This window comes from Bactrocera oleae, chromosome 2, assembly GCF_042242935.1.
Source record: "Bactrocera oleae isolate idBacOlea1 chromosome 2, idBacOlea1, whole genome shotgun sequence".
NCBI lineage: Eukaryota > Metazoa > Arthropoda > Insecta > Diptera > Tephritidae > Bactrocera > Bactrocera oleae.
In genome coordinates, this window is record NC_091536.1 from 20,352,299 (window position 1) to 20,363,983 (window position 11,685).

Here is an 11,685-nt window from a genome sequence, read left to right on the forward strand (position 1 = left end):
TGTATATGTAAGTATAAAAGGTAATTTAATAACTTTACACATTTTATTTTCAAAAGCTAATAAGCAGAACCAAACGCCGAACAACTGTATTGAAAACTTTTTAAAAGCTCTCCAAATCACTTTTATACATATGTATTTACGTTTATTAATGAACAAATGCTGTAATTTATTGTAATTTTTTTGTTTTTAATAATATGGAATTTGGTATTTTGAAATATTAGATTAGACCTCTTAAAGTTTCATGGAAAGTTCAAATTTTAGAGAAATTGTCGCTTTTGTAAAAATCGTGACTGACAGTTGACACCTGGCTCTTGTTGAATCGTCAACTTTATCGCATGGAGTTTTTTTATTAAAAATTGATGTACACTTTTTTAATATTATATTTATAAAGTCGTCATTATTATTATTTGATAAGCAGTAAGCTCATTATCTTAGCTAACGTTTATTTGAATTTATCCCACTAGCAACAATTTCTTTAAAAACAAATTACCTGAGCATTACATCTTTACAGTTACTTGAAATTCTAACTATTTCAGATTGGCCGATAAGAACTTGAAAAACTCTCCCGTTATTATTTATAATTATAAGCGATTGACTACATTTGCACTTGTACTTGTATATGAGCGGCAGAAGCTTATAAATTATAGAAAAAACATTTGTAAATGCAAAATCAATACAGAAATGGAGGATGACGCGAAAAGCTGCAACTTTTATTTGAAAATATATAATAATCGAGATATCAACCATTGTGAACACTACAACGAATTCTTTTATAGAAATTTGACTAATATGAATCTGACATTCTAAATCTTGAGAGCAGCTTGAATATCAAATACAATGTCAGCCATGAAAACCAACGACAAACCACTGTTACCAAAAAGCATTCGATTATTCAGAGACTTTCGCCATAATATTGTTTAGTTAAAATAAGTGCTCCCAGAATCAAGGACACGTTCACTGAAAGATTTCAAAACTACTGTGCAAATATTTGTGGTTTTATTACAGGCAAACCGATAAATAGCTCAATATTATGACCCCACTGTGCAATGGCAGCGTCGTTAATAACATTTTTCTTACCATATACAATTTCCCAACAACTGCTTCGTATTTTCGTATCGTTTTCGTATCGGCTGCTGGCGCTTACTTGCTACTTCAAAGCATTCGTATGACATTTTCGAACAATGGGGCGGTTGGCGGTGTATATGTGCCGGCTTCAACACAGCAACACATACATATACATATATACATTCATGCCATGTGTGCGTGTGTGTGTGTGTATAAGTGTATGAAATAATAAAAAACAATTAATAAATATAAAAAGTTGCTTGTCGAGCAGAAGAGCTGTTGTCGTGGCGCGTATCAAGTACTGACGCTTACGATTGTTTTCAGCGCATTTTCGTAATTTCACTGCAAGACTGGCCAGTTTTCCATTCCAAAATCAGTTTCGACTCGCGATTCTAACTCGAGAGATGTGTTTTGCGTGCAAACTCTTTTGCAATTTTTACATTCGGAGCTCTAAGACGGTTGCTTGATTGGCCATTGTGTTCTCACCGATATTTTCTAGTAATATATAAAAGTAAAGTTCGCAGATTATTAGAATTTATGGTACACACACATACATATATTCATTTGGCAACTGATTTTACAAAACATAGTTGCTCTTCATTTATTAACGGTTCATTTTAGTTTTTTGAACGATAAAAATTTTAATTAAATATATATTAAAAAACAAAACTTTTGTTTTTTGTGTTTCGTTATCTTGCAGTTATCAGTTGCTTGTAGTTGATAAGAAAAGTATTTATCATTTGAAAAGATTAGACACAATTGAATTAGGTTGTTTTCCGAAGTTTGAACTAATAATTTCTGTATGTATGTGCGTTGTACGTTTTACAAAATTTTTAAAAAATCTAACACTTAATCGAACTTTCTACTATATTATATTTAACAGTACATATATTTGTGTAAGTGTGCGTGCAGCATACCAATTGCCTAACCAATCGCGATTCCTAACCTGCCTCACTCAACTTGCTCGTAGTTAGAACGCCACAGCAACAGCATCATCCGCAACAAAAGCAGAAACTGCATGTTACTGCAACACCTTTGATTATTTTGAAATTTTTGTTCCTTTTTGCATCTTCAACTTTAGAGAGCGAACGACCGGTAAGTTTGCTTTTCCTCTTTTTCCATTCTAAACACTTGTAAGTCCATTTCCATCTGTGCTAGGTACGCATACTTTCTTTCTATTTGCGCAATTCTCTTTGTAATTACTCAGAAGTTGGCAAACTCTTACATATCTACCTGTTCTCAATGTTCTGAGTAAAGCACATTGTTATTTTTATTTGCTTTATCTATCATACAAATCCGACCTTACTGCTCTCAGCTGGTGTATGTGCCATACATACTCGTACATACTTGTACATTCATATGTATGTATCTACGTCAAAATAATACATTTACCTGAGCGTCATCTTACAGAGTCTCATTTGTTCAGTGGTTGGGAAGATCTGCTTGAGTCGCTTCCAACTCTTTTATTAATAAAGTTGCCAGAGCTAGGTATTTAACATTAATTTGAAATATAACGGGTTATATTATTTCATGCCATTAGTCAAATCAATACAATTACAGTTAAATTATTAAAGTTTTAATACTTTTAAATATACGCAAATATATCAAAAAAATTTTAAGCCAGCGGTTCACCATACTAAAGGGGCACAGCTAGTGTGAAATTTGCAAAAATATATTTGTTCATATTTCGATGGTCTATACTTTTAAAAAAACTATTGAAAAATATAATAGTATTTTTTTTGTAATATTTCGATAGTCTATACTTTTAATATACTAAAATTTTATATCGATATTTCAAATATATTTTTAGGGTTCTAAAATGTAACCGTCTAATATTAATATATCCTTTTCTTATTTTCTTTCCTTTCGCTATTTCTCTCTCAATGTAACTACATAAATTATTTCCAAAGCAAGTTTTATATAATCATTAGTTGATATGTAACTGTTTTTCTTTCACTAAAGAAAATGTCATCCAATTTCACTTCATTGCGATTTTTTTTATTAATTTTATACTTCTTTCACAAATTATGGCATTACCTACCACCATAATGTAACACGATACTAAATTAACGAGATTTGTATGTACAAAAACCGGTGATTTTTGAAACTGCGAGCGCTTAACAATTTCCAAGAGTGTGAAGCCAAGAATTGCCTCGTCAATCCGTGTAACTGACAGCTTCAGTAAGAACGATGAGCGAACGATAGATAAGCATATTTATAAATATTTGGCTTAAGCTACTACATTCACATATTTTAAGGGAACAGTAAGGTTTGAAGAAGTAAATCTATGATGTGTTATCATTGAATTTAGTAGTATTTTGGTAGTTAAGAAAGATAATATACCGGAAAAAATAAACGCTTCATAGAAAACCAGAATTGTGCAACGCATTGTGACATATGTATGTACAACATACACACTTACAAAACTACTTCAGTGTCTAAAAGTTTCTCTTCTGGGCATGTATAGGTACAATTATTTCCGTACATATTCAATTAAACATTACTGCAAGTTCTCTCATTACTTCCACTCAAAATCAGCCAACCTCATCCCCTTCAAGTAACCTAATTTTGTAAAAGCGTTATTTTCGAGTAAGTAATCGAATTCCGAATTCGAAGCCAATATGTATATGTGTGTATGGTTTTGGTAAATTCGAAATTACAAAAACAGTTCGAAAACACGAACTTTGTTCATATCATATATTCGGATACATCTTATTTACTTTGTTTAGTTTGTTTTTTAAGTGACTTCTTCTACAACGTTATTGTTTTAATAGTTCGCATATGTATATATTATATATGACACATACATATGTACATACATACTTACACAAATTTATGACTGGGTATGTACAAACTAGCAGAATATTTTTGAGTTTCTATGTTAATTAAATAAGAAAAGAGTAACCATGGTAATATGCATTCGTGTATACATTTTCAGTCATTATTATAAACCTTTATTTAGTTAATACTAGAACGAACTATTACTCGATTCAACTAGATTTTTCTATGATAGTTTACTTCAGCCCTGAACTACCAGTTTTATGTACAGCCAGGTGAGAATGAAATCAGTATTTTGCAAATTATAAATTATTTTTCGGAGTTTAACTCGTGACATACACTATCGAAAATCTTTCTTATGTCTAACATTATTAAAAACCGTAGTAGATGATGAATTCCTCATTTGTACGTTTTTAAACAAACTTCTATGTATTTATGATCGATTTTTGTCATATTTAAATTTCTTTGATTGTTTGTTCTTTTTTTTTATCAAATTAATGGTGTGCTGGGTTGCGCTTTGAATTGAAATCTATCATCATCACGTGGTAGCGATGGAATGGTTTGAGAATCAAATCAAAAGGTGGTTGGAATGAGCATTCCACTCAATGCGCCAGCATTCAAACAAGTGTGTGTTGGTGTATGAAATCCAGTGAGAATGTGATAGCAACAAGCCTGACAGCCGAGTTTTCGAAATGTTTTTCTACAATGCTGGTACACTGTGTGCTGAAATATGTCAGTGAGGAAACAAAAACACTTCACTGGATATCTACTCGCTAAAGTTGCGATTATTCGTATCTACGCTCTTTCGTTTCGAATGTGACGAGTGCACACCCGAATACGAACTGAAAAACAAATCAAGGTATAACGACAAGAAAAAACACTAATGATGAAAAGCAAGTAAAACAAATATTCAGATGCAATCAAAAGTAAAGCAGAGCAGGCAAACTTTGTATCAAAATGTTGGGAATACTTGATAATACATTATATACAAATTATTACTCACAAAGTCACAAACATACATATGTATATGTGTGTGTAAGTATATGGTATGTAAGTTGTAACATAACCAGAACAAAAAAGCTTTTCAAAAACCCCAACTTATGTGCAAGTTTGTGTGTAATTTTTTGTATTGAGAAACAGATTCAAATACACAACTCAAATCCGATTCGAAAGCAAACCTAAAGCTGGGATGGGCAAACATACTCCAAAGTAAAATTTTTATATACCTACATACTTATGTACCACCATATGTCAATACTCGTAGTAAATACAAAAACGTAGATATGAATACGAAATTGAATAGTGGCGGATCTGTGATACTCGACGCTTTTTATGGTAGCCGTATTGAAATCACGCCGTTGACGACGTTTACCGACGAACAACCCACCGCAAGCAGACAACGGCTAAAGCCAATGTGGCGAGTTGGTTATTCGAGTTCGTAAATTCAGTTTTTCAGTCATTCTCGTTGGTTCGCTTGGTGCGGTTGGTTTTCGAAATTTTCATAACAGCAGCGGGTATAGTGTATCCACAAAAGAGAGCGTAGCAAAAAGTTACAAGCACATACACATAAGCATGTAAATTAAAAAATTTTCAAAAACACTTTGCTTACTACTAAAATCAGTTAAATAAAAATTATTTCCATAGTAAACAAAAAAAATAGTAGTAACTATTTGTTATACAGTTTAATATGGGATTTGGTATAATTTCAAAAATCGCCCAAAATGGCATGACGCAGAATTAGAAATTCCGTTGCGGCAGAATTTGCATTTCGATAGTTACTAAAGTTACGTCGTCGCTGTCGATTTACTGCTCTCTTGTTGTTGCTGCCAAAAGCTACAGCTGTGAATTGGAATCCCTTAAATCGGTTCGTCAGTATACCGGTCTGTCGGTGTGGTGGATGACAATAGCTTTGTTCCGTACGATTTGAAATTAGAGGAAAGCGCCTTTCCACTACTACCGTGTTATCAGAAATCTTGCATCGTTTACTTACATTACAGCGCTTATACACAGTTCTTGTTTGTGTTTGTTAATTCAGTATTGAAATATTTTATCAAGAAATTTAAATTGAGAGCGTTCGTTTAACATCGACCTACAGAACCTACCGCCATTCGCTGCAGTACGTGCTTTTTTCATTTGTTTACGCTCTCGCAAGTTTGTCATCTGTACTCCCATTACCGTTCATAGCGACAGAGCATTCGAAACGTTGAAGCGTAGGGAAGCAAATAGTTGCAGATTTGAAATGATGTTGCTGGTATGTTTGATTATGTCCCATTGGGTTTAATTTTTCATATATGCATACATACTTACATACATATACTTACATATAATTTATCCAATTACATTAATATAACAAAATATATACATACATATGTACGTACACAAGTATTTTTATTTGCCATATAAATATTCCCATATTTTTACTACCAACAACTATTTATACCGTTAATTAAATTATTTTTTTGAAAGTCTGTATAATATACGGTAAGATATACATACATACCTATGTACATTTTTTGTCACCTAACGGCTTTACAGTATAACGTCGTCGTTGTGACATATGTAAGTTATATATTCTGGTGTAAAAACGGGATTATTTCTGCTAACACCACTAAAATAACTTTAAAAAAACTGGTAATGCCATAAATTGAAATTTTAAAGGTATTTTAGACACTTTACCATAAATCACTTCGCATTTTTATAAAAACAAATTGAAAATAACAATGTGTATAATAGACTACACAAAACATACATAGTTTTTGTTATGAAATTATTAGACATTTTTTAAAATTTTAACGTTTTTTAAGAAAAAACATGTGCACTATTCAAAGTATTGCCCATTTGAAGCTATAACATTTTCCTATCATTCTGGCAATTTGTGGATTACATCCCTAAAGGACGACACCGGCATGGCGCCAAGAATTAATCGAGCAAATTTTTGATAGCCTGCTCTACTGTCGGACGTTTTTCGGCAATTGGTCCCTTCAATTTGATGAATTGTTGTCGGTAGCGTTCCTCATTGAAGATTTCATCCGGTTTTAGAAGGTCATAATACAGCACGCCCTACTGATCCCAACAAATATAGAGCATTACCTTAGGGTCATGGATATTCAGCTTTGTCGTTAATTTGACTGTTTGTCCAGGTTTCACATATGATTTTTTACGTTTATCGTTGTCATAGCCACCACTTTTGGCACGTTCGCTCAGGTAGAGCATGTTCACTATAAATTTCCAATAAAATACAATATGTTGACTCGGTTTGCTTTATATTAAAGTAATAAAGAGCTCCCCGCAAATACCCTTTTTTAGATGAATGACGCACAAGGACAGCAGCTTTCCAAAACATGTTCCGAATACTGAAACAATGAATACTTAATCGAGTTAGTTATAGACCTAATTAACGTTAATTACTTTTCTTGGTTTCTTAATACTGATTTCAAAGGTGCCCATGCTCATTTGACTTATTGTCCTGAAAAAATAATTAGAATGTACGGACATTACCCCTTTTCTTATGTACAACCGCATTCTCCAGTCTTGGTGTTTATTATTCTCTGAGCTACTTTTCAATATATCAATAAGCTTTTTCTCGATTGCTGTTTTAGCCACAAAAGCAATACAGTGCTTCCTTTATTCCCGCTAATTAGCAATATTACAAAAATTATAGCCTAGCTCTTCTCCACATAACCTCTCCAGACCAAAGGAGCTTTCCACTTTTTTTTTGTATTTTCTACTGGTATAACTTTGTAAAGCTTCAGATCTATTCAGTCTCCATATATTCGGGCATCGCATCTAATTCAACCGATCTCTTAGAACCTATCTCTCCATCAATCTTTCACAGAATGTTTCTCAAGATGTATGCTTATTTAAGGAGAACATGATCAAAAACGACAAAAAAACTTTAGTTGATTGTCTACAATGTTCAATGAGCACTTCTTGGCAAGACTGTGCTGTGTTGCAAAGTTAAAATAGTTGAAATTGCCTGTTTTGTAATAACAACATAAATATCACCGGAGGTGCAGAGTTTATTTATTGACAGAATATATTTCGACTTGTCGTCGATGTTACGGTATACATGATATTTTCCACATTAGATTTCAAAAATATTACGACAGCCAGGGTTCCACTCTGATACCTTGTTAGCCGAGGCAGAGGAACAATCAGTGGTGGCGTCATAAAGGCAATAATTTTTTGTGCTTAGGTGTCTTTTATAAGAAGTTTTACTTAATGTTTCCATGTTTAGTAAATATCTGATAAAGGGTAACTTTACTCGACCCAAATTCACATTTATCGAAATGATCAACATTTCCCACAATGTACTCGGTTGTAGTACCTAAATGGATTTTTTGAAATGTTAAATCCACAGTACATGTATAATATTGTAGGATAGAATTCGGTTCGGCCGAGCTATAATAAATATACTTGAAATATTATATACAGAAAATATAGTATAGGACTGACAGACCGACCAGGGTGAGATGGAAAACCTTAGGGTCATGCAGAATTAGATATCAAGTCTATATTTAACTTCACAAAAAGCGTTGACATCATGTACGACGTTAACTTCAGCTCGTATTAAACTGAACCTCCATCTGGCATTACAAAGGACTTGTAGGTCTATGTACGGCTTAGCAGCCAGCCAGTATAAGCTAACTTAACTTAATAATTAAATTATTATTAATAATCATAAGACAGTGCCTCTCTCTTATCGTTTTTCAGTCCGCGCCAACCAAACGCCTCGCTTTCGGGTGATTATTAAAACAGCTCATAAATGCTTATGCCAAGACTACAATATCACCTTAACGGTTATAATCCAGACATGAGCATAACATTAAGCATGCAACACCAACAACAACACATTAATCAATTATTAAATACGGCAGCGACCGCCACCGGCATTGTAGGCGACGTGGATGCCTTACTTACGCCCATACAGAACACCAACACCATGCCTCGAAATCTCTGGCGCACCAATGAAATCATGGAAATGTTGATTATTATGCAAGAAATAAAAGCACTCGAATTGCTTAGCGTTAAAACTATAAAAAGCGATCTAGTATTTCGTAAAGTGGAGAGGATAATGAATTTACGCGGCTTCCGAAAGAAATCACATGTACAAATTTGGACCAAGTGGAAATTTCTCAAATCGACTTACACGACATCTCGTCGCAATGGCATAATACCGAAAATGATACCTCAACCGATCTATGAGGAATTGCACAAAATGCTGCAGAATGCCAATAGCAGCTGCTCAGGGCGTTCGACCAGTGACTGTGGAAACTCAACAACATCACTCGATGGTGACGATTCAAATGGCGCCATAGCAATTAATTGTAGTAATGGTAGTGAAAGCAAGTTGGTTATATCTGGAGTTGAAGGAGGCTATAGTGTCGGGGGTAAAAGTTCATTGGATGGTCGTGTTGTTGGTCCCGAATCAGACGAAGAGAATGGTCTGGCACATCCCATATTTGGTTTTCGTTTGGGACTTGTTAAGCAAGAACCGGCTGATACAGGTGTGTACATATATACTTTATAGTGGCTGTAGTTTTCAATTTAAATTTAATATTACTGCCGTATTATTTTAAGATGAACATTTAACTTATATAAAGATCTATCTGTCTCAATACAGGTTATGAATGCTTAAATGTTAAGGAAAAGGATTCAACTGCCAGCATACAGTTCCAAACCGAAGTTAAACAGGAAGCAACAGAAGAGGACGATGCACCGTCAGTATCGACATCACCGGCTCCGCAGGTACCATCCGAAGAGCAGCCAAAACATCAACAGCCTCAACGGCAAACTATACCAGAAATAATGATATTAAGCCGACGCTCTACACGCCCTTCAACCACCATCAACACAACCACTACCACATCAACACCAAATGTTACCAGTACCCCTAAAGCAAACATAACTGCATCCCAAACACAGCCGGAAGCTGCAAACACATCAAGTTCAACGCCGTTACCTCCGCTACGCATAGCTCGCTTCGCTAAGATACCGTCCAGCGAGATTACGACCGATTCAAACGCGAATTTGCCACCACCACCACTTACCATGAATCCAACATCACATACATTACGGCTTAGTAGTGCCTATAGTAGTGGCACATATGCTATTAATGGCAAAGGCAACTCCGGGAACAACGTTTTGACATTTACACGGAAACTAGCCAATATGAATCCACAGACAGTCACGATAACAACTCCAGGACATCAAACTTCCGTAAACCCTTACATACGACAACCAGAAGTTGTAATGCCCGACCTTAATGTAGCACCAGTAGCGCCACATGAACACCGAGCGCCGCAACCATTTTACGGCTTCCCAGATGGACCGTCAACCAGTCAGCAGGCACAGCAACAACAAGTTCAACAGATCGAAGCACGAAAGCGACGTTTAAAGGCATCACTCATGAATGCATTGCCGCCAAAGCGTGTTAACCGCGCACCCGAAACGCTTACAAAGTCCACATCGCGACAAGCAAATTTGGAATTTAATAGTCAATTCAACGACGATGGACTTAATGACAGCTCAAATGAGGAAGACAATTCTATATATCAAACACATCCGCAACATGGGGGAGATCAGCCTTCACCAGATAATACCGAGCGGAACCAAGGATATACGAAAGTATTGCAAGATATGGCTATTTCGTTACGTCAAATGCAACGAGAGGCAATCAACGAATTTTTCAAGCGTCAAATGAAACTAGCCCGTGAGGAACACGAATTTCAAATGCATCAAGATGCGCTGCTAATGCAAGCATTCAAGGAACAAGCTCACCAGTTTCAACAGATGAGCAAAGAACTCTTGGGAAGCGCTGTAAAGTTGGAAAAGCGTAAAAAGAGGCTGGATAAACAGGTCCAGAAACAGTTTACGAGTAATAGAAAAGTACATACACGACAAATGCAAGCTCGTTCTGGGGAAAATGTGAAGGTTCTACTCAACGGTGTAAACAAAGCAAAAATAGAACATAAAGGAGTATTAGAGGAGAGTAAAAAAGACGTGAAAGTACTAATGAGAAATATACACGCACAACTGGAGTTGACTGAGGACGACGATGAGGACGACGAACAAAATCAATACGAGTATGATGTAAGCGAGTATTTGCAAGATAATGCCACTCGTGGTATGATGCAAAAACCAAGTGAAGCGCAGGACACGCTAGAAGAAATGAAATGCGGTGAAAAAAATAACATTACTTCCGATCCCATACAAATACTTGGCTAATAGAATTAAAATAGGAGAGTTCAAATAAATTAAACATTTAATAAGGATTTAAGAGAAATGCACATTCCAGCGTGAAAACGCTTGTACGTATTCCCTAAAACAAAAATGTTGCAGGTAAAAAGCTATTTTCAAGACTTTGGTGCCTCGTAATATTTTTGTGCATAACATGTGATCAAATAGTAGATTAATGCATTAAGTTCGATATGACTTCAATTAATTACTGTATTTTCATCGTAAACAAAATAATATAATCCATTGCGCAACATTCCAAAGCCGCACGAAGACTTGATAATATATAAGCATAAAATAATTTATGTTTAGATGAACTTTAATTTAATTTGAAATAGATTAAAATAATGCTATATATTCAAGCATATTTCATTTGAAATATATTTTCTGAATGATTCAAAAATATTTATTTTAAAGTAAAGGTGTAAATAAATGAAACGAAATTTATGAAAATTGTTAAACAAAGTTTTACTCTAAATTTAATGTACATATTGAGCGAAATTATTAATTTTTTCATTAGCTTACCGCATTTCCGCTGAAGCCCTTTTTGTTATATCCCAGGAGGTCACGAACACCCAAACTGCATTACATTGAAAGAATTAGCGT

At 34.7% G+C, this 11,685-nt stretch overlaps 1 protein-coding gene across 8 annotated transcripts; it reads left to right on the forward strand.

The window, feature by feature from the left end:
• The first annotated feature begins 1,450 nt into the window (after nucleotides 1-1,450).
• Nucleotides 1,451-11,544, forward strand: mrt (martik). 8 transcript variants are annotated; one of them, XM_070110926.1, is made up of 3 exons: nucleotides 1,451-1,576; nucleotides 8,533-9,350; nucleotides 9,467-11,544. In XM_070110926.1, exons 2-3 carry the CDS (start codon nucleotides 8,609-8,611, stop codon nucleotides 11,068-11,070), a joined length of 2,346 nt encoding a protein of 781 aa, XP_069967027.1. In that variant the 5' UTR covers nucleotides 1,451-1,576; nucleotides 8,533-8,608; the 3' UTR covers nucleotides 11,071-11,544. The 8 variants fall into 8 exon arrangements, with proteins under 8 accessions (XP_069967027.1, XP_069967028.1, XP_069967023.1 ...); XM_070110927.1 differs by having other exon boundaries at nucleotides 1,454-1,576; nucleotides 8,557-9,350; XM_070110922.1 differs by lacking the exon at nucleotides 1,451-1,576 and adding an exon at nucleotides 2,018-2,160.
• Nucleotides 11,545-11,685: the final 141 nt, after the last annotated feature.

Coding starts and splice junctions, on each gene's coding strand:
- mrt (XM_070110926.1), top strand. CDS start 8,609: ATGCTTATGCCAAGACTACAATATCACCTTAACGGTTATAATCCAGAC. Junction 9,351..9,466: donor GCAAGAACCGGCTGATACAG/GTGTGTACATAT, acceptor GTCTCAATACAG/GTTATGAATGCTTAAATGTT.